The 23,086-nt window shown below is 34.0% G+C and overlaps 5 protein-coding genes across 8 annotated transcripts; 3 read left to right on the forward strand and 2 right to left on the reverse strand.

Annotated features, from left to right (window-relative positions):
• Positions 1-888: 888 nt before the first annotated feature.
• On the forward strand, positions 889-4,533 carry LOC116340590 (homogentisate 1,2-dioxygenase). Its single transcript, XM_031767169.1, has 8 exons — positions 889-1,060; positions 1,139-1,592; positions 1,661-1,781; positions 3,379-3,509; positions 3,574-3,728; positions 3,814-3,940; positions 4,015-4,133; positions 4,195-4,533. The coding sequence occupies exons 1-8, from the start codon at positions 1,046-1,048 to the stop codon at positions 4,378-4,380; spliced, it is 1,308 nt and encodes a 435-aa protein (XP_031623029.1). The 5' UTR covers positions 889-1,045; the 3' UTR covers positions 4,381-4,533.
• LOC116340588 (dyslexia-associated protein KIAA0319-like protein) lies at positions 4,400-10,082 on the reverse strand. Its single transcript, XM_031767163.1, has 10 exons — positions 9,943-10,082; positions 8,605-8,765; positions 8,298-8,519; positions 7,076-8,197; positions 6,466-7,005; positions 6,211-6,401; positions 5,779-6,069; positions 5,479-5,716; positions 5,236-5,400; positions 4,400-5,160 (listed from the first exon to the last, which is right to left on the reverse strand). Exons 2-10 carry the CDS (start codon positions 8,744-8,746, stop codon positions 5,000-5,002), a joined length of 3,072 nt encoding a protein of 1,023 aa, XP_031623023.1. The 5' UTR covers positions 8,747-8,765; positions 9,943-10,082; the 3' UTR covers positions 4,400-4,999.
• Positions 9,310-13,334, forward strand: LOC116340589 (ileal sodium/bile acid cotransporter-like). 4 transcript variants are annotated; one of them, XM_031767164.1, is made up of 7 exons: positions 9,311-9,433; positions 10,527-10,645; positions 10,781-11,425; positions 11,515-11,689; positions 11,788-12,050; positions 12,129-12,391; positions 12,727-13,334. In XM_031767164.1, the coding sequence occupies exons 3-7, from the start codon at positions 10,817-10,819 to the stop codon at positions 12,803-12,805; spliced, it is 1,389 nt and encodes a 462-aa protein (XP_031623024.1). In that variant the 5' UTR covers positions 9,311-9,433; positions 10,527-10,645; positions 10,781-10,816; the 3' UTR covers positions 12,806-13,334. The 4 variants fall into 4 exon arrangements, with proteins under 4 accessions (XP_031623027.1, XP_031623024.1, XP_031623026.1 ...); XM_031767166.1 differs by having other exon boundaries at positions 9,338-9,357; XM_031767165.1 differs by lacking the exon at positions 9,311-9,433 and adding an exon at positions 9,447-9,570.
• Positions 13,335-13,765: 431 nt separating this feature from the next.
• LOC116341312 (ileal sodium/bile acid cotransporter-like) lies at positions 13,766-16,789 on the forward strand. Its single transcript, XM_031768287.1, has 6 exons — positions 13,766-14,122; positions 14,239-14,871; positions 14,945-15,119; positions 15,201-15,463; positions 15,577-15,839; positions 16,359-16,789. The coding sequence occupies exons 2-6, from the start codon at positions 14,302-14,304 to the stop codon at positions 16,444-16,446; spliced, it is 1,359 nt and encodes a 452-aa protein (XP_031624147.1). The 5' UTR covers positions 13,766-14,122; positions 14,239-14,301; the 3' UTR covers positions 16,447-16,789.
• LOC116341311 (armadillo repeat-containing protein gudu) lies at positions 16,376-19,747 on the reverse strand. The gene is made up of 9 exons (XM_031768286.1): positions 19,391-19,747; positions 19,147-19,288; positions 18,914-19,076; positions 18,548-18,770; positions 18,219-18,344; positions 17,957-18,115; positions 17,349-17,877; positions 17,069-17,283; positions 16,376-16,923 (listed from the first exon to the last, which is right to left on the reverse strand). Exons 1-9 carry the CDS (start codon positions 19,697-19,699, stop codon positions 16,786-16,788), a joined length of 2,004 nt encoding a protein of 667 aa, XP_031624146.1. The 5' UTR covers positions 19,700-19,747; the 3' UTR covers positions 16,376-16,785.
• Positions 19,748-23,086: the final 3,339 nt, after the last annotated feature.

Below are 23,086 nucleotides of genomic sequence, written 5' to 3' on the forward strand. Positions count from 1 at the left end.
TCGGTTGTGAAGCTTTATCACTGAGAATAGTGCTTTGCTTTGACATTTTTAATACAGAATAGTTTACAAAACTAAGACAGATGATAGCAAGGAGATTCTCTATTTAAATGATTTCAAATTATCTATTTACAATCAGAAATAAATTCAATTTGAAATTAAAACAAAACAACATTTTTTTTTCTTTATTTTTAAACGACCAAAAATATTTTCGACACATGACGTTCCATGAAGAATCCCAATGAATATCATGTCATTTCAAAATTTCTTACAGTTAAGTCTTTTACAGCACACCTGTGTTCTTCTCCACGTATTCTTATACAGAAGTATGGATTTGTAGTCAGGTGATGGAATTTAACATATTCAATTTCAACTCACAGTTGTTTACGACAACATCTTTACTAATTAAAAATCAGATTTCAAAACTTGTTTGCATTACAGTGTTATTTGATAAGAACGGAGTTGTTTGTATGACATACATATGAATACAAACTGCATTAGTATGTGAACAAGAAGATAATCACCAAAGTTTTGATATAATTTTGACATATGTTTACGGGAGTTAATTTACGAAAATCCTTATCAATTCGTTTTGATTTGGATTGTCTGCGAACATGAAAATACTTCTAAAATTGTTGTTTTAAGTGATTTTTTTTTCAACAATTTCATGCTAACAAAATAAGATAGGTTTCTAGATTCAAAAAGAAATGTTTGTAAATCGAGAGGCCAATGAATATTCAGACCAAGATAAAATAAACATGGTGATAAAATTATTAATATATGTTCCAAGCATGACATTTCATTTCACTATATTTTAGACTCCCCGCGTCTCTATAACCAGCTCTATAACTGGTATGTTAACATCGATATTGTTTTTATTTCAATGACAAATCCAATCAGTTCGGTTTGAAAGTTAATCAGTGACGGACGTGTTCCACTTGTTATCTGTTGTCAACAGGTGTTGTCGAGTTATAAAGTTTTAAATCTTGTGAATTTTTTTTATTGTTTTTTTTTTCGAATCAAAAACAATTAAAAAAAGTGCATCAACATGGCCAAGTATACGGTAAAAAATAAATAAAAGTTATTTGATTCGACGAGTGTTGATTAAAATTTCAAACTAAAATCTTCTTTATTAATTCAGTATATGAATGGTTTTGGTTCGCATTTCTCGTCGGAGCATTCTGACTATCCGAATGCATTGCCCGAAGGACAAAATAGTCCACAAAAATGTGCTTATGGTCTGTATGCCGAGCAATTAAGTGGGACCGCATTTACTGCACCACGAACTACAAATCAACGCAGTTGGCTGTATCGTATCCGCCCGTCTGTATTGCATGAGCCGTATGAGAAGTTTTTATCGGCACCTTATGTAACGAATAATTGGTCGGAACAACATCCAAACCCGAATCAAATGCGCTGGAAACCATTCGAATTAAATGATGCAACGAAAAAATGCAATTTTGTCGAAGGATTACATACAGTATGTGGCGCCGGCGAACCGACGACGAGACATGGCATTGCAATTCATATTTATTTATGTAATCAGTCGATGAATGACTGCGCATTTTACAACAGTGATGGTGATTTTTTGATTGGTGCGTTTTCTTATTTTTATAGCAAAACATAAAATGGCATCGCCATTAATTTAATGTTATTTTTACAGTACCGCAAAAGGGGACACTAGAGATAAAAACCGAATTTGGTTGTATGACATGTGCACCGAATGAAATATGCGTCATTCAACAAGGAATTAAATTTTCGGTTGCCGTTTCTGAACTATCTAGGTATTTAAAATAATAATCGTTGATTTTACTTTTCCGCACACATAGTGTAAGGTGAAAAGTATTGTAATCGGTCAAAATTTTGAAAACTTCAGAAACATGTTTTCTGGACGTTTCTGAGGTCAGCGAACCCGAATCAGGCCGTTTTGAGCATGGTTTATGTTAATCTGTACGTCGTACGTCGTACGTCGTACGTCGTACGTCGTACGTCGTACGTTGTACGTCGTACGCAAAATTTGTTAGCAAGATTGCGCTCATCGTAGAAACTTAATTCAAAATCTGACTTTACAGGATGATTGGGGGTCCCGAGGAATAGAAATCATTAGCTTTTGAGCGACTTTGGTTGATGGGAAAAAATGTCATGCCTGGAGTGATACCTATGAAAAAGAGTCCAATTTTCGTCCAAAAGTCATACTTAATGTGGACTTAAACATTCAAAAATATGTATTGGGGGGTTTTTTGGCACGAGAAAACCGAATCCGACGTTAGTTTTGAGATACAATCAATTTTTAATTCAGTTTCCTTGAAAAAATCACAAAAAAAGCCATGCCTGTATGCTACCTTAATGACGTGAAACTTTGCACAGTCTATTTTTTACACAAAAAAATAACATTCTGAAAGTTTGAAGAGATTTCAATCAAAATTAGGGGTACCTCCCATATAAAATTTTCAATTTTTGGCTCAAAAACGAATATTTTGCATGGGAGGTACTCTTAATTTTGGTTAAAATTTCTCCAAACCTTCCGAATGTTATTTTTTTGTGAGTTATGAAAAGTGTTTCAAAAATAATTTCTATGGCAAAATTAACGTCAGACATATTTTTTAATACAGTTTCCTTGTAAAAGTCACAAAAAAATTGAATTTTTGTATGGGAGCCATGCCTGTATGATACTTTAATGACGTGAAACTTTGCACAGACTATTTTTTACACAAAATAATAACATTCTGAAAGTTTGAAGAGATTTCGATCAAAGTTAGGGGTACCTTCCATACAAAATTTTAAATTTTTGGCTCAAAAACGAATATTTTGTATGGGAGGTACCCTTAATTTTGGTTGAAATTTCTCCAAACCCTACGAATGTTATTTTTTTGTGAAAAAATAACCTGTGCAAAGTTTCACACCATTAATATAGCATACAGACATGGCTCCCATACAAAGATCCAAATTTTTTGTGACTTTAGTTATGGAAAGTGTTTCAAAAATAATTTTTATGGCAAAATTAACGTCAGACATATTTTTTATAGTATTTTGTTAGAAAATAGAATACTTTCAAATGTCGTACAAATGGGTTCATCATGAAAGTGTGAAAAATCTTTTCTCGGGTACTTCTGCTATTAAATTAAAAAATATTTCGTTGCCAAAGTTGAAACATATTTTTTGGTCTCGAACTTTACGCCGCTTGAAAGACTTGAAGAATCGAGCAAATATTATTTTGAACTTTCTTAATAAAATACGCAACTACCACAGTGCGGAAAAGTTCGTCTTACTCCCGTAAGACTTTTTATTATTTTCAATTTTATATTAGAGCGCAGTAAATTGTGATTAAAATGAAACAAAATTGTGTCTAAGCCGTGCCATTGAATTTGTCTTTGATTCTAGGGGTTACATTTTAGAAGTATACGATAATCACTTTACTTTACCAGATTTGGGTCCGATTGGGGCAAATGGTCTTGCCAATCCACGAGACTTTCAAACTCCAACCGCATGGTTTGAAGACATCGATGGCATAAGTACTATTTTAATCGATTTTACATTTGATGAATCCGTAATTAATGTTATTTAAAAAAAATCCAGACTATAAAATCATTGCAAAATATCAAGGCGCATTGTTCCAGGCAAAAACAAATCATTCTCCATTCGATGTAGTCGCTTGGCATGGAAATTATGCACCATATAAATATGATTTGGCCAAATTTATGGTCATTAATTCGGTTAGCTTCGATCATTGTGTAAGTAAGATAAACAATGTAGTGAAAAAAACATGACGTAGTTCAGAATTGTTCAATTTTATTGGATTTTTTCATATTTTCACAGGATCCAAGTATTTTCACGGTACTTACATGTCAAAGCCATAGAATCGGTACGGCAATTGCCGATTTTGTAATATTTCCACCTCGTTGGTCAGTTCAAGAAAACACATTCAGACCACCATATTATCATCGTAAGCCAATTCCGTTTTGAATCATGAATTGTTGTCCTTTCATTTCTCATGGGTTATATGCTTCCTTCGACTAGGTAACTGTATGAGTGAGTTTATGGGCTTGATTTTGGGTCAGTATGAAGCGAAGCAAAGTGGTTTTAGCCCAGGCGGGGCCACATTACATTCAATGATGACTCCACATGGTCCAGATAAGGTATGAATCTTGTTCGAAATGGTTTCTTCTGGATCCGTTAATAATTATCTTTTTGAAATAGGCATGTTTCGAAGGAGCATCAAATGCCGAGCTGAAGCCTGAAAAAATTGCAGTCGGAATGCAAGCCTTTATGTTCGAATCATCGCTCAGCATGGCAGTTACGAAATGGGGCGAAGAAACATGTATGAAGTTAGACAAGAACTACTACGAATGCTGGCAAAATCTGCAAAAACATTTTAAAAAATAATCTCTTTCTACAACCGAAATTCTCTTTGAAATGCATTTTATTTTGAAAATTATTTTATCGACAATAATTTAAAGACGTAAAAAACTTAAACGTCGTTTCTAATTATACCTACTGTTTGTGAAAACAAAAATAAATCACAATGCAAACCCATAATCAGAGAGAACTAACTTGAATATTTCGTTATTTCGATGGCGATTGAATTTCAATAGTATTTAAGTATTTTTTCTTACTATGCAGAGTAACAAATATGCTGTTTAAGCTATTGGATTTGTTCACAGGTTTCAAGCTATTTTTACAATACTTTTTTTTTGTTTCAAATTTTTGGTTCGAAGCATTTTGTTCAGTAAACAATAGACATTTAGTTAAAATACCGCTCACAGACTAGATTGTTTTAGGTTCTTTTAAAAACTGGTGTTGATTTCAACAATCTTTGAACTAAAATTACTTAAATAAAAACACTTTAAAAAAAAAAAAATTAAGTTTGGGCATCACACAGATAAAAAAGTTAGTTAAATAATACGCTTCACTTAAAATTCGTTCTCACTATAAAACTGTCTTAATGAACAACAACTCAATGAAGGCCATCATTGTGCAATTTAAATGGAATGTACATAGAGTTTTACGCTTTGATTCTTCTTCCCATACGCGTTGTCGTGTACGTTTTATGACCATTTTTCAATGTTCCATTGCTGCGATGCACACCATTCGATTTGTTTTGATTTTCAAATAACACATCGGAATCTGAGTCCGATTCGTCGAGCATTGAAACTACACGATTCACTGCAAAAAAACAAAAACGAAAAAGTTTGATTAAAAAAAAATATTTCAACTTGATTGACGATACGAATTACTTACACGATGGATTTTCGGTGTCTTGTGATTCAAGCAAAGCGTATTTTTGTGCTTTGGCCCGTGTTCTGGGCTTTGATGTGCGACAATAGCGAGTTAATCCAAAGCATATTGCTGATATTAGTATAAACATAATAAACACCCCAATCACTACGTACAAAATTGACCAATCTATGATAGAAAGAGAAAAGCCATTGATTTTTTATTCCTATTTCATTAAAAATGAAAAAAGTCAACATGAAAACATACCGCAATTGGCCTCACCAATACCCCAGAAATAGTATAAATTCGGCATCCAAAATGTATTGCACATGCAAGCTCGTGTATCTGAATTACAAACTCCATGACCTGAGCATTTATTTTGACAAACTGTTGTTCGAATGTCGGATATTGGCATTCCAACGATGTTGCTGCCACTCCAAAGTTTATCTTTTAGCGATACCTCTACATCGTAACCGTTGAGAATTTGATTCTCCTTTTGTCCCGTCTGTGAATTTGATGCATTTTCATTTGTGACTATTGACATTATTGACAAATTTTGACACTTACCACTTGTTCGATGTAAAAAATAAGTATAGCTTCGCCCGTCTTTTCCTCAATTCGTAAATCACGAACGATTAATTTTATGTTATTTCCCAATAGAAAAACTAGCTTTTGCTGTAGTGATTGAACTTCGGCTTTGGTCAATACAGAAACACCAACTGTGAATGTGATTTCGACCAAATTCAATATCAACGGATCGGGGTGAACAATCACACTGACTGTATCGGTACTAGTTAATCCTTGTGCATCTTCTACTGTTAACTTGAATACATATCGGCCAGCGACAATGTTTGTGATCTAAAAAAAATTCAAAAGAACATTTAAAAACGGGCTTCTGAAGTTTGAAATTTAAATGGAATTAATCTCTATTTTAAGATGAGTGGTAGTCTGACCCCATGGTCAGAAGCGTGAAGAAATTGTCTGAAGACAAATACTCACAATCAAAACCGGCTCATGGTCTGTGTTTCCAACAATCGAACCAATGGCCAAACTCGTACTTTCTCGTGACCACGTATACTTAACGATTCCCAAATCATCAGTTGACTTCGAACCATTCATATAAATGGCATTTGTTGGTAATGTAACCGTTTGATCGCCACCAGCATGTGCCACGGGAGGTGTATTTTTTTCTGAAAAACAAGCACAAAATTTAACTTTCACAGTCACAAAATAAATGTTGTACACTTTGCTTACCATGAACTACAGTGACCCAGACATTCGACGATGCATTATTATTGCTATCGTCTACAATGTGAACCTCGAAGGTGTATGTTCCAATGGTTAAACCAGTGGCATTTGCTACAACTTGATTTTTATTTAAAATATTCGTCGTAGTTGGGCCGTTCAACTGCACCCATTCATAGCTATTGATTTTTGCATCGTGAGTTGAATTGCAGGCATTCAGAGTCACCCAAGTCTGTGGAAGAACTACCGTTACATTCAATCCGGCATTCGCTTGAGGTGGTTTATTAGACGGTCGCTTAACAAACACTGAAACTTTCGCCGTATTTGATTGGTTACTTGCATCGGTGACTTTCAATACAAATGTATAAATGCCCTCTTCTAAATTGGATAAACGCAAGAATGGTGTTCGTGTGTCTTGCATATCAACCGCCTTTGCTACATCCGATGAATCTTTTGTCCATTCCCATGCCGTAATCTCGTGATCATCAGTACTGAGTGAACCATTAAGTGTTACATTATTTTGTGGTAAGTATAGAATTACCGGTTGACCTATTTGAAGAAAAGTTGATCGAATTAGACACTTTTTTGAAAGTAATAAATTGATTTGGTAAACAATTACCTGCGTTTGCCGATGGTGGATAGTCTGTGGCCTTTAAAACTGTGATATTTGCTGTTGTTGAATTAGAGATATTATCCGAGTCCGTGATGGTTAATTTGAATTGGTAACATCCGGGCAGTGTCAAATTTGTGAGCTGCAACGTACTGGTTTCGCTCAAAACTGGTGTATAATTTATCGGACCTTGAATCAAATCCCAGTGCCATGTTTTTATTTGATCATCATCGGTGCTTGCACTTCCGTCCAAAATAGCTGAATTTGTTGGTGATTTGATGATTTGCGTTGCTGGTTTAATAATGACTATTGGTGCTTTATTAAATCGCTTCTCTGGAAGCACAGTAACATTCGCAAATGTCTCTCCTTTCCAATTTTTACCAGATACAACCACCTTGAACCTATAAAGCCCCTCCGACAGGTTGGTTAACTCAATTTCACTTTTTGTTTTATCCGACATAGTTCCATTGTTATCGCCGCTTGGCTGTGAGATCAAAGACCAGCTATAATTGTAAGCTACACCTGTTGTTTGTTCGTCAGGAACTGGAAATGCGCTCAATGTTGCTTTTTTATCTGGCAATTGAACGATTTTTGATACAACCGATACGGACAGTGAGTGTCTCTTTGGATCGATTTCTGAACTATCGACAACCGGATCCTCACGATTCTCTGTTAACTGCTTTATCATCATCATTTTCTCATCAAAGTTACTCGGATTATAAGATAGATTTGGTTCATCTGGAATACACTTTTGATATTGATTTCGAATGAAACCGATATTGCAACGACACATCCCCAATGGTGATTTTGTATCCAATTGCATACATGCTTCATTCTCGCCGCATGACTTTCCATTTATTGTACATTGAGCTTCTTGTACAATTGACATCTTTGATTCTTCGGCGGCTAAATCGTTATCGTATTGATACGGATCATTGAAGCGTGCAAAACCATAAGCACGATCATCGAGTGCATCGCTCAGTTGTTTATCCATAAAATTCGGGTTATAAGACAAATGTTCCGGATAAATGTGATCGGTAACGCTCAATTCTGATGAATCGATTGGCAAATCCATTGATTTGTAGTTTGTTTCGAAATTTTTTATCTTTAACAAATCAATCCAAGATGCATCTAGAAAAATAAATGAAAAGAGTTTTTAATTTGTTTTACTGCAACAAGAACTAAGAGGTTTTGCAGTAAAATTAAGAAGAAAATAAAAAATATCACTTACCTGTTGCCACTGGATTCACCAGAACCATTTTCAATTTAAATGCCATGTTTGTCCTTTCTAAAGGCATGCATTTTTCGTCATCAATGCACTTTACATGAAAACATTTGTTATCAATAACAAATGCAACATTACATTCGGTTTTTTGCATGCAACATTGAACGGCACATGTTTCAATGCCAGACGCTTTGAGAAATTCTTTGTATGTTCCAGCTGTTTTATTACCTGAAAAATTGATGACATCAATCAATCAATAAATGTTCATCGCTTATCGTTCAATATGTGCATGAATCGTTATAATGAAAGTTACCAATTGGTGCATATCCCTTGAACACTTTGTGCAGCATTCGTGGACATATTCGGTCAATATCGATGGCGTCTGCATTCAAATTGCTCATAAATAGTATTACAAGCACTTGGAGCGTTTTCTTCCAATTCCAATGGGTTCCCATGATTTCTTTAATTGTGAAACTATTTTTATTCTTTAAAAAAACATTGTCCAAATGATTTAATTACGAACGCAAAACACGTAAAACACAATTCAACGAGATAAGATAAGGACAACTGAGTAAAATAAATGTGTATCTCAACAGGCTTTTTTCCTTTTCGCCTATGCAATCCCACTACATTATATGCACTTTGGTTTTTATACAAATTTTAAAAATCAAAAGGTTTTCCATTTAAATTATTAAACTTTTTCACATAATAAAGCGATACAGATGTTTTGTGTATGCATTTATTTATTGCGAGATTTTTTTTTGACATTTGCTTCATTCTCTACACTCACAAAAAGCAAAGAGGTTGTCCAAACTGTCAAATACATGTGACACATAACCACACAGGCACATACAACTCTGCCACTTACGCACATACACACTCACACAAATGTACATGCACAGACTTAATCATGTGTGCGCGCGTGTACTGCCTACCACGAGATTTTCACTTTTTCTTTTATTGTATATCTTTCTGTGTATATATCATACATTCACTGTGAAACTTCAACGACCCGTTTAATATGTATTTCAAAACAGAATCCTATTCGATACTCGGCCACTAGTTCGTAAGGTTTCTTTTTTATGTAATTCATTTTGATTGTCTTTTGCAACAATAAATCAAGAGTTTTTTTTCTGTTATCGGTAAGAACAAAAGTGTTGATTAACGGTTACACTTATAAATTGAACCCAAGTTAATTTAAGAGCATTTTTCAATTGGATTGCAAGTTTCGCACAAGTGCTTTTTTGTAAAAGTGGGATTTCATCATGAAAATTTAAAAGTAAAAATGAAAATTTTCGGAAAAACGTGATTTGATAACCTCTCAAATGTGTTGCTCCTTATAACAGTGAATTACCGAATAATAAAAAAAATGAACAAAGCGAATCACAAGTTTTCAAATCAAATTTACTCTTTGCGATTTGATGCATTCAAAAAGAGAGAAAAAAGTACAAGTTGTTTTCGTGCGATTTCAGGAATTTTCTATCGAATTAAAAATTAAAAATCGTACAGAACTATGAAAATATCAATAGATTCTGTTCAATCGAAAACTAAATTTTGAATTTACAAAATTTGAAAACTGGTTCAGATTTTTTTTAAACATTTATATGGATTCCATCATTTAATATTTAACTAATTGAAAATACCAACAAACCTCACACTGATGAATTTTCAATTAAGCAATGTCCAGTGACGAGACACTGTTCTGTCGTTATATTTGCAATACTAAATTTTGGCAAAAGAAAACTAATTTAATAATTATTAAAAATGGTTTAAGCATAAACCTTTCACAATCCTTTCACATTTTTTCGACAATTGGCATAACAAGTAATTATAGCTCTAAATCGTGACGACCACTGCACGTACGCAACTCAATACGATCAATGTATTTACATATATGAACAGAATAGTTAACCAACACTTATACTCATTTAACCTACGTGAAGTCATTTAACCATTAATTTAAATGTTAGCATTTTGATTTGGGATACCATGTATGATTTGATCGTTTATATGAGTATGTATTCCGTACGCGAAACTATAGTTTTAATGTAGCGTCACCGTGATTGATTGTTTTATACATTTATCTTGATCGGCATGGCACATTGTTGTGTTGCTATTGCATACGATTGTTGTGGTACTGTGTTTATTGTGCAAATAAACAAATGATTGTAAAAAAAAAACACGACAAAGTCAACAAAATAATCAATTTCGCTTGTGTTTGTATGTATCCCGTAGTCGCATCATCGTATAATTGATAGCCGAGACTTGTGTTCCAGTTGAAAATTGATGCCAAATCGTTTGAGTATGCTCTAGTACGTGCTCGATAAGAGCGAGGATCTAGTTGCTACTATCAGGTATGTGATGAATCGCACGGAATATATTAAGTTTGATGAGTGTGTATTTTGTCATACATACGGCGTTGTTTTTTTTTTATCCACGATGACAGTTGTTTATTTCTTCTTTATTTTATTTTCATCATTATTTTGCAGAGTGTCACACAAACGAGACGTTTACAAATCAAAAAAATGGTTTCCAATCAAAGCATATCGCGAGCAGTGTATGTTTTAGGCATTTTATTATTAGTTCAAAGTCAAATATCACAAGCTGACAACAGTTGGGACACACAGTGGCAATATGAACCAAAGTGCGATAAAAACGATACAGATGTTGAGTGTTTAATCATGCACATGGACGCATCAAACTTCATCAACTTAACAATAACCAATTTAAACGTAACTGAATTGAAAAACAAAGACGCAAAAATTCGCATTGTTAGTACTGCCGATCTGTTACAAGTGTCAAAAGAAATTCCATTGAATGAAATCAATGAAGGCGTATGGAAAGGATCGTTCGAAATTTTTGCGAGTTTTATTGGAAAAGCAAATATTTATGTAGAAATTGTTAAACACAGTGATGGTGCCAATGTAACCGAACAATCCAAAAAATTACTCGTGGTCATTGTCAGGCCAGAAAGATGGATTGATACACTCTTCATCATATCCGTTGCAACACTAGTATCCATGTTGTATATCAACTTTGGTGCAGCGTTGGATTTAAGAAAGGTTTCAGGTGTTTTGAAGAAACCAATTGGACCGGCCATCGCATTCTGTTGTCACTTTTTATTTTTGCCATTGGTGAGTTAATTTTTAAGTAATTAGACACAAAAATGTAGCCAAATTGAAAATTGCTTCCTTCAATAAAACAAATGTATCACCTTTGACAGTCAAGTTATGTGATCGGATTGTTGCTATTTCCTTCCAATGCTGAAATGCAACTTGGCCTATTTTTCACTGGAGCCAGTCCCGCTGGTGGAGCGAGCAATACATGGACCGTAATACTTGGTGGCAATCTCGATGCATCTATTACGATGAGTACAACAAGCACATTGTCGGCATTCTGTAAGTTATTCCATCCTTTATTTAAACAAATCTGTTGATCAAGATTTTTTTTTTTTTTTGTGATTTAACGCGGAACATATTTTCTTGTTTATTTGTAGTAATGACGCCTTTGTGGATATTTACTCTCGGCAAAACGATTTTTGATCGTGGAAATTTAAAAGTGCCGTACGGTCAAATTGCTTCTTCCGTCTTTAGTTTGATCATTCCGCTTTGTATTGGATTGTTAATTCAACGATATTGCCCACGTGTAGCACGTTTCTTAGTACGAATTTTAAAGACATGTTCAGCTCTTTTAATTCTTTTTATCGTTATTTTTGCAATTTTGACAAATTTATACCTATTTAAATTATTTACATGGGAGGTAAGAACCATTTTGTTCATATTAAATCATAAATTTTAAATAATTAAATAAACATTTGTGTCTTTCAATCGTTGACAGATAGTTGTAGCTGGCTTGTTATTGCCATGGTTGGGTTACTTCGTTGGATGGTTAGCAGCATTGCTATGCCGACAGGAGTATGAAGATCGTTTGGCCATCTCCATTGAGGCTGGCATTCAAAATACAGGAATTGCAATTTTTGTTCTTCGTAATGCATTGAATCAACCGGAAGCCGATTTGACCACCGTTATTCCCGTCTCTGTCGCTATAATGACACCATTTCCGTTAATTGCATTTTATCTGTGTCTCAAGTGTCGTGAATGGTTTGTTGAATATCGCAATAGAAATGGGGAATATTCACGAATTGAAGATTAAGGGGGGAGCTAATGTAAAGAAATTAGAGCAAAAAATTGCTCTTTAATATTGTATTAATTTTTGTGGTGCTTTTTTTTTAACAAACTGTGTTAGTTTCATAATCTCAATGGATTGTGTATGATCCAATAAATTTTTGAAATATTTTACTTTTGTTTTCATTTTGACAAGAGATTGTGATAGGTTGGGATGTTCTCATTCGTGAATTTATCTCTCTTTATAACGATTGAATGAGTCAACACTCATATAAATGCTAATTAAACATGTTTTTGTTTACATTTTGTAGGATTTATCGTCGACGTTCGCGTGAATTTCCAGCCGAGATAAAGGAATGCATACAATCACAAGAGAGCGGAGTTTATTAGAAAGTACAACACAAAATATAGAAAATAATTATCATATCATGGTTGCGGTATATTTTAGATAGAAGTTTTATTTATTTGTTTATTTTGGTTGCACCGACGGTTTTATATTATATGTGATTGAAGAGACAATGTAAAAGCCTAAACAGCATCCGCAGAGACTGATCAGTTAGCCTTTTACAGTGTTTACATACCGATACATCGCATCTTTGGGAGATTTTTTTTATTTCGATTTCGTTTTTTTTTTTTAAATATAAAATAAATTAGGGAAACTCAGATGAATGTTGCTCATACAGGTTGTTGAAAAGTTTATTGTTTTAATTTGTATCATATATTGTTACTTAGTGCATTTTAAGTAAACAAAGCAGAAAAAAGACCAACCAGCATATTTAGGAGCTTCCGTAGAATCAATAATCATTGTGATGAATTGTTACAAAAAAGAAACAGAAATTGATATAAAAAAGAGAGGAACATATATTTTTTTAAGAGAAATATTTGAATAAACAAAAAAAAAATTGTGAATGAACTTATACCCGAAATTAAAAAAATAAAGCCTCTTATATATTTGTATGTAAATTTATTTGTGTTATTTTTGGATCGTATTCCACATACATGTCCAATGTCAATGTCGTTTTTTTTTACCGAAAAATTTGGAAGCACACAACAGATTTATTTTGCCGTAGTGCCGTACGCGAGATCGCATTGCATTGATTTTGAAATACAAACATAGGCGCAATACGCGATTCGTTTATGCGTGATTCAGTTGCGTTGGTTTCACACACACACATATCTATAGTAATAGTTGCCGTTCTCTTGCATTCACCGCTGTACATACATCGATACGTAGTATTTGGAGGTGTGTTGGTGATCAACAGTTTGTTGGTGTGTGCGTGTTCGGTATATTCTGTTGCTGACAGCATACGAGGGCAATTTTTTTTTCTTCTGTCGTTCTTGTGTGTTCTTGTTGCTTGTTGTGCGGCGTTTGTTGTGCTGTGATCGAATTCTTATATACATTATATATTTTTTTCAATATCGTTTAAAAATTGTTTTGATAATATTTATTAAATTTACAACAATTTCTATTGAAAAAAAGACGATCCTCATTTCATTTGTTAATCATAATTATTCTACATTTTTGTGATAAGATATCGGGCATCGTAACATGTATTTGATTTTCATTTGAACGACAAGAACGACGATCGGTCGGTCATTCATTTTGTAGTATATAATTCAATTACAATTTTCTACTCGTGAGGTTTTATTGATATTTTTAGCAACAAAAGTAACAAGTGTAATTGGCCGCAGTTGACTTATTCGAAAGTAAGTGTATGCGTTGGTTTTTATTTCGGTACACCAACCAATCCATTGGAATTTCATTTCGAAATAAAAAAAAAATTCTTATTTTTTTAATTCAATTGACCTTTTTTTCTATACAGATCTTTTCTTTCTCTCACTCGCTCTGCCTGTCTGTCTGCTGTCGACACAATTGCTCATTAAATATGGCAGCACCTTTTAAATACTACGTTCTAGTAGTATGTTGTATTTTCTTTTTGCTGACAAACAAATCAAAAGCATGGGAAGTACACTTTCAAAATGCGTCAAACTTTGAACTCGCTACGACTACAGTGCACATGGATGATACAAACACAATCAATCTCATACTTAGTGGATTGGATGATATTAAAGATATTGATGCAAAATTGCATATTATATCGAGCGATTCGGGAATTTTAACAGTCCATAATCAACCAATCGTTATCGACGATATTATCGAAGGTAATTTTACCGGCCAATTTAATATCAGCGGTACTTTTTTGGGAACGGCAAAAGTATACGTGAATATGACACAGAATGATGTTTCGGAACGTGCAAATCAAACACTGAACGTTATTATTATTCGAAAAGAGAAGACAATTGATCGAGTATTTACAGCATCAATCATTGCATTAGTATCGATTCTGTACATTAATTTTGGAGCTGCACTGGATTTGGGAAAAGTGAAGGAAATTTTAGTCAGACCCATTGGCCCATTAATTGCATTTGTGTGTCAATTTTTGTTTATGCCACTGGTGAGTTGATTAACCTTGATTGAAACCAAATTTGGAAAAGTGTTTTTAAATTACAAATGTTCTCATTTTTTAGTTGAGTTACTTCTTGGGTCTAATTCTATTCCCCAACAATGTTGAAATGCAGCTCGGCTTATTTTTCACTGGCGTTTCACCATCTGGCGGTGCATCGAACATTTGGTCCGTAATACTTGGTGGAAATTTGGACCTGTCAATTTCAATGACTACAATAAGTACTTTTTCGGCATTTGGTGAGTTTTCTTTACTTCAAAAGTGATATTTACTCTTCAATTGAAAATTACAAAATTAAATCCATAATTTGTTCATATAAGCAATGATGCCAATCTGGATCTTCACCCTGGGCACAACCATTTTCGATCGTGGAGAATTATTGGTGCCATACAAACGTATTGGAATTATGGCTGTTGGGCTAATTGTTCCATTGATAGTCGGTTTACTCATTCAACGTTACTTACCGCGTGTCGCTAAATTGCTAGTTCGCATTCTTAAAACATGCTCATCGCTATTAATCATTTTTATCATTATCTTTGCAATCTTCACCAATTTGTACTTATTTGAACTCTTCACGTGGCAAGTAAGTATCTACGTGATGTTTATATCGCACAAATTCTTATCAATTTTTATATCAACTTTCGATTGATTTGACATTATTTTACACGTGGTTTGTGTGTTTTTTTTTTCAAATAGATTTTCGTAGCTGGTTTGGGTCTTCCATGGGTTGCGTATATTGTGGGTTGGACGGCGGCCACGTGCTTTAAACAAAAACACGAAGACCGTGTAGCGATTGCGATTGAAGCGGGAATCCAAAATACAGGAATATCTATCTTCATTCTTCGACTTGCATTGGCTCAACCACAAGGAGATTTGACCACCGTTATTCCCGTCTCTGTCGCATTGATGACACCGATTCCATTATTATTTTACTACATCTACTTGAAAGGAAAAGACCGGTGAGTTTCTACAAAGTTTACAAAACAATGATTAAATAACCGAACAACCATACAAACGATTCAGTCAGAATTGATTACATTGTTATTGGTAGTATACATTGATATATTAGAACGGTTAACCGAATTACGTTTCCATTTAATTAATAATAAACGTCTGAGCCATAAATAAGATACAATATGAGAAAAATCACGTGATTCATTTTAATTGATTTTGTCATCAAATTTAAATTGTTAAAATATGGCTTTTTCATCACACACGATTTAATGATTTGAACCACATTGTCTGACTGTTATTTTCAAGAGCAGAATGTCTGCGATTTTTTCATTATATATTTATGGAGTAGTTGTTATTAGCATGTAAATACGAATCGGTTATTATAACACCGCAACCATGACCATTTAGTGTCGATATTACTTAATTGGTCGTCTTTTCTCCAATGGAAACGATATAAAAATATATGATGAAGATTACTTTATTTGTTAATTGTAATAAAATTTCTATATTTTTTTTATTTTTAGATTCAGTAAACATCGTCGTGGTGCTATGCCTGTTCCAACGAATCCATCCTCTGAGAACGGCAGAGAGTTGGTAACAATAAATAAATAATTACCAAACTCAATATATTTGATCAAATGGGAGATTATTTTTTCTTTAATTCGTCTCATTTTTGCGAATATTTTTCTTAGAATATATTTTACGTTTTTCTTTTGTTAATGCTAAAAAAAAACTTATCTGAGATCGTCAAGACTTATTCTAATGTGAAATATCGTACAAGAAGCTTAAATAATTTTAAGCGAAATAATTTACTTATTTTAGAATTTACGTAAGCAAAATCACGTATAACTAAAAACAAAGCATAAAAATCGGTACATTAAAACATCTTTTGACATAATTGTGAATGAAACAATTTTCTTATTTAAAATACAAAACAAAACTTGAGTCCACCTAATTTTGTCGTTTTAATTTAAACTCTTCTGCTCTTAATGCGAGCTCACGAATATTTTGCAAGCAACCAGCGGAAGCTTCTTGAAGCGCTTTATCTTTGGAGCCGACTGTTTCGAGTAGAAAGGGTACAACACCACTCTGGAAATGAGTAAATCAAAAAAAAAAATCTCCTCTTTCATCACTTTAAGCAAAATATAGTTGAAACTGACATTGAAAACAATTTAAGCCAATTTAATTTTGTGTCACAAAGTTTGTGAAAAAAAAAATGAAACCAAAAACTCACTTGATGCATTATGATGCAATTTTGTGGATCAACTGAGAGTCGCTGCAAGGCCATAGCAGTTGTTCGATGAACTCGAGGGTTCTTGCTCACCATATATCCCACAATTGGAGCAACACAACGTAATCTGCCCAACTCTTGTGTGTTTGAGCCGTATGGTGCACAAGATGCAATTGCTGCCGCTAAATTTTCGCGTAACGTATCATCTGACGTGAAAACTGTACAAATCGGATCAAAATATTAATAGAACAATAATGATTAACGTCGTAACTATGGCGCCTACCTAAATCAGCCAACATTGATATGACCTTATGATCGGATAGCACAGCTAAATTATTTTTATCATTAGCTATTGTTGCGATTGCCGCACATGTTGCTGATAGCACTAAAGTATCACTTGATTTCAGTAAGCCCACGACCAATTCCATAGCACCCACGAAACTTCGAACCAATTCTCCAGAATTGCGTGCATTCTTAATGCACGGACAAAGAGCAAACGTAGCATTTGCCTGAACTCGTGGCGATGGATTTTTGAGTAACGACCAAATCAAACGTACAGCATCTAATTGTTCTAAGATATGCATGCTTTCAATATCTTTCGCGCATTCACACAGTGCTTTGGTTACATTCTCCAGCAATGGTTCATATGTGCTATTCAGTAGACTGACAAGATGTGTTAAACCGCCGATTGTGCGAAAAGTTATTCGGTTGCTCGTGAATTTTAAACATTCCGCCAACGCTCCGACCACATTTGTTAAGACATCCTCATTTTCATCGTTCAAAAGTGTAACAAAGACATTCAAAATGCGAAGCTAAACATGGAAATTATTTCAATGGGTTAAATGGCTGGGGATTTGATGGGCGTATGTACTTGAGGTAAATGAACCTTACATTGTCTAATTGTTTTACATTCTCTTCGACAAGTGTGCATTTCCATAGTGCACCCGTGGCAGCTCCCAATAACGGTTTATTTTCCCTCGTAGTCTTATCTTTTACAATTGCCATTAATTGTTCTAGTCCATGTGCCTCTCGTACCATATCGCTTACAGTCTATAAAATTCATTTTCATTAAAAATTGATCAAAACATTTTTCGATGACAAATTGTGCGTCGCACATAATAACAATGTTAATTGAATCAAAATGCTTTCTTACTCGATTGCTGGCGCATTTGAATATGGCCAAACTACATTGTAATTTAATATCCAAGTTCTCCGAGTACAAGTGATAAACAATGTCAGGTATCATATTTTCCGTGATAACAGCAATTTGAAAATTATCCTATTTGGTCCGTTAATTCAACGTAGTACATATTTTTTTTTGTTGAAAATTGTTCAAAGTGACAGGGCGAAGGAAGAGTTGTGAACATGAGAGAAATTAAAAGTTTTAATTAAATTTAATTGTGTTGTGATGAATAAGGACGGTCAAACAATAATCAACAAAGCACACACACACACACAGTTCAGATTACCCGTGATGCTCACCTCTGTTACACAATTTGAACAAGTATTCATAATCGAAATTATCAAATCGGTATGGACGCTTTTTAAAACTCGGGTCATCAACGGCACCAAACCAAACTTTCGCATTGCTTCTTTGTTTGGCTTCGATTCGGATAGTGAACTCAATGCGCGAGCACCTGCCTGAGCCATATCGATTTGTAATTTTTGTTCGTCGACTAATTGCTCTCGAGACATTAATAAAATACTATACCGGATGGATTGTAGAGAAATACACTCATCAATTATTATTACACACATATGTCTTCAAAGCCGGAAATTTTCCATATAAATGCACAGAGATTAAGATAGAAAGAACACATGTAAACACAATATTGAAATTTAACTTACTCTAGCTTCACATCAAGCAAATCCACTAATTTTGGAATACCACCACACTTGCGAATAAGACGACGCGCCAATTTGATTTTTGCTACATTTGCTAACGTTTCCGCTGCCATTGTCTTTAAATTAAGTGCTGGTTCTGATAAAATATTTACTAACAATGGGATACCTAAATATGACAGGAAATACGTATGCTGTAATTAGCAGCGTACCACTGTTGATTAGATATCATACCATACCGTCTAAGTTAACAATCGCTTTTTGAACATCTGCCGATCTTGAGATTCGTACAAGTATTTGCAATGCAGACATTTGACATTTTGCGTCTTTGCTTTCGAGTAAATTGACAAGCACTTCAATTCCGCCAATTTCCTGAATTGCCTATTTATCCGATTACGTAAAATCCAGATGTAAAATTCGAGTAGAATAAAATACGTAAAATCTTTGAATTAAATTTGAAAATGCTCAACAACAAATCCTTACCACTTGATTGGTTGATATGCTTAAATCATAATCTTTTAGACAACACAATGAAACAATGGTGGCTGTATTATTGCCTGCCTTAACGTATTTAACCAATTTTTGAATGTTATGGTAATCGGGCGTCGGATCGGTAACCGTACGTTTTGTATCTTTCCATTGATTTTCATCGTCATCCGATAAGATATTTTCACTGGAATCGGATTCATAGCTCTCCGCTTTGCGACATGCCGTTGCTGGTTTTGCTACGGGCTTTTTTAATTTCTTCAACTTTGACGAAGTAAAATTACTTTTTGCCTTTTTCAAAGACATTGCGCTATCAAAAAAACCATATAAATCCACGAAATTAGTTGGGTTTTTTTCGTCAATTTATTTACTTTTAAAAATAACGAATCGAACGGAATATTGTTTATGTCCTACTTCAACCGTAAATTCCGAGAAAATCACGAGAAACCGATTAGAAATTTCTATTGAAAAATATATAAAACAACGTTGATGATGGTACAAGTTTTGTCTATTGAAATTCGATTAAACGTTGCTAAGCAATGCACATGACGACATATTTTTTATGACGGTCCGTTGTCAATTACAAACTTCGCTTCGAAACATTTTCTCGAACTGTCTATCGCATTTTGTTATTTGTGTTGCGCTCCACCATCATGTGTGTGTGTGTGTGTTTGCAATGTCAACTCACATTTTAAGTCTACATATTTGAAACGGATGATTTTTATCATCCAATTACTGGAATTTTTCCCTTGTTATTCACAACAACGTCTCGGTTGTTGTAATTATACAAAAAGTAAACATTTCGTTCAACGATAAGTCAAGGTTCATTTCAAATGCATAAAATTTTGCAGATATCTTTGACATTCACATAAAAACATACACTGATTCAATAACAGTTCTTCTTAGATATGATGGATGGTCCAGTAGAGCGAATTGTTGCGAATATATTTTATATGTGTGGGGTTTAGTGGAACAAATTTCCTTAAAAAAAATTTGAATTAGCTATTCAATCATAAATATAGTTGGGACGTGCTTGGAAATTGCCTTTTTTTGGTATTACTCTGTTTCTATCAAAGTGTTACTAAGCCATAGCTACAAACGACTACGGCGCTTTCGTCACACATGAGCTGGTAAAATTGTTTCATTCATTTTCTGTTTATAATGTATGCCAAAATAATTAATGTTCAAAGATCAGTAAATTTACACATTTGACGGAACAATTTATTCTCAAGTGTTATGCAAATAATAATAATAATAATAATAATAATACGATTATTGGGATATGGAACAAGAGGGCGTCGAAGAAAATATGCGTGTTGTTATTCTTACGATTAGATGATGTTGTATTATTTTTGTCGACATCGATTTAATTGATGATGTGTTTATAGCATTATCTATGTTGGTTGATTGGAATTTTCCTGTACAGTATTTAAGACATTCACGACAATCACCGAAAACAGCCACAAATTCCAAGACAATGACAAAAAACAAAAGAGCAAAAGGGGGCCTGAAAAAAAACAGCATCAAACAGATCCACGTAAATAACAACGAAATTTAAAATTTGAAGCAAAAACACAATTTGCCTTCGAAAATCAAATAAAATAACATTATGCAAATCGAGTGGAATAAATTCGCTTAAGGACGAATTGTTGATAAATGCTATTTTGCACACAAACACAGCTTTTTTCGCTTATTTCTTATACATTGTTCGACGTCACGAGGTTTGTTTACATTCAGCTGTGTTTTAAGGATAGAATATTTTGTCATTTTCTTCTACTCTCACTCATTCCGCTCACTTTCGCAATACAAACATCATGTATAAACGAATACCGCAAATACCAAATAAGTCTATGCTGTGAAAGCTCACCCAGCTTCGGAATATTCCGTTGCATATGAATTTATACATGGTTCAACATGGTTGCCTTTCTAAGGCAATCGTATCACCATCATCAATTGATGTGGATCGATTTTATCATTCTACGCTATCCTTTTTTTCTTACCCTGGTCGAATCACTTCCGCCCCTTTTAAGCTGTCAATCGAATAACAATATTGTTTATTTGTTGATCCGTATGGTATCTTTCCTCAATCCATTGCTTTCATTGTTTTGTTGTTGTTCTTTGACATGATAAATATTATGGAAACACGAATCGCATTAGCAATGTTTTTTTTATTCTCTCTTTGTTTGCACGATGTAAGTTGTTGACTGAACAACAGATATTTTATTGTTTACCCGTTGCTGCTCGATTAAATCAGTATCGAATCGATTTATTGCGTTTTCGATACACATGGTTTTCGAATCACTCTATCATTATGACATTTGAGAATTTCCCTATAGCAATCTCGCGGCCAACAAAACAATATGTAAATATATTAAAATGATTTGCAGTATGCATCGTTCACATGTCGAATGTCATTAAATCAAGGACACCACACATGATATTCAACAAGTTGTGCGTAATAATGTGCCCACTTTTCGATAATTATTCTGCAATAACAAAACGAACTAATTCCAATTAAAAAGTATATGCTCCGCTTTTCTGCCATCGATAAAAAAAGATGATGAAAATGAGCTAAATGAAAAACGGACGTTACTTTAATAGGTGATGCCTGAAAATAGCCTGGTAATGGAAAACTTCGATGAAAATTGAATGGCAGGGAAAAGTTTGCTCTTGCAAAGAACATTTTCACATTTTGGAAAATCACTTTGTGGCATTTTTATTCGATTATATCTAGTTTTTACGATGTGATGGTCCCCTATTAAATCACAGACATTGTTTTTTAATCAATTGATTGCAGGCGCCTCCCCATCTAATATACACCAAAAACAATGAAGATGAGAGAGCATCACAAACAAACCGGATGAGCACGTACACAATGGCCCCAACTCAATTCTCGGTCAAAAGCAAGTCAAAAGCAAAAATTTTCCGAAATTTGGTTGTAATAAAGTGATATGAAGCTTCCTCATTTTGCGCCGATTCACACAAATTTTCCTATTATTTTTGCTTGAAATGATAAATGGATTATGGTTTGAAAGCAGTAAATTGGGCTATTTCGGCATGGATCAATCGACATGGTCGTATAATTTTCTTGGTACGTGCTACGTACGCATCAATAAAAATCATCATAAAAACACGAAAATAACATGCAAATTTCCGTGCAAAGTGATTTCATTTTATTTTTGTTTTTTTTTTTTATGGCGAAAGAAATGAAATACTTGAGAAAACACATTGATGTTTGGAATGGTATTCATAATTTTAAATTAACTTATGTAATCTTTCAGCATATTCCAGTGGTCTATTGTTCTTCACATCGTCCTGGTGGATCCTAGTAAAGTTGAATGACAATGGCATAACTTCAACCAAAAAGAGAATAACACGAATTTTGTGTGCCCAACCAGTTGTATTGCTATTATGATGCTAATTTCTCTATGTCGAAGGAAAACAACAAAGTGGAAACACACAAAAACCAAAGAAAGAACAGATTTCATTCGACATAGATATACACAAGGAGAGCACAAGTAGCTGTAGAACGAGAATAAGCACATGCGGCATCATGCGAATTGAATAAACAAACAAGCACTATATAGTAATGGCTCTATCTCCAACAACATCGACACAAAATTATCCGTCCCTCTACGGCTCGTTGTACGAGACGGCATCACTTCGACAAATGTTCGAAAGCAAATGCCGTTG

Source organism: Contarinia nasturtii, unplaced genomic scaffold, assembly GCF_009176525.2.
Source record: "Contarinia nasturtii isolate CC-2019 unplaced genomic scaffold, AAFC_CNas_1.1 Cnas_scaffold_695, whole genome shotgun sequence".
NCBI classification, from domain to species: domain Eukaryota; kingdom Metazoa; phylum Arthropoda; class Insecta; order Diptera; family Cecidomyiidae; genus Contarinia; species Contarinia nasturtii.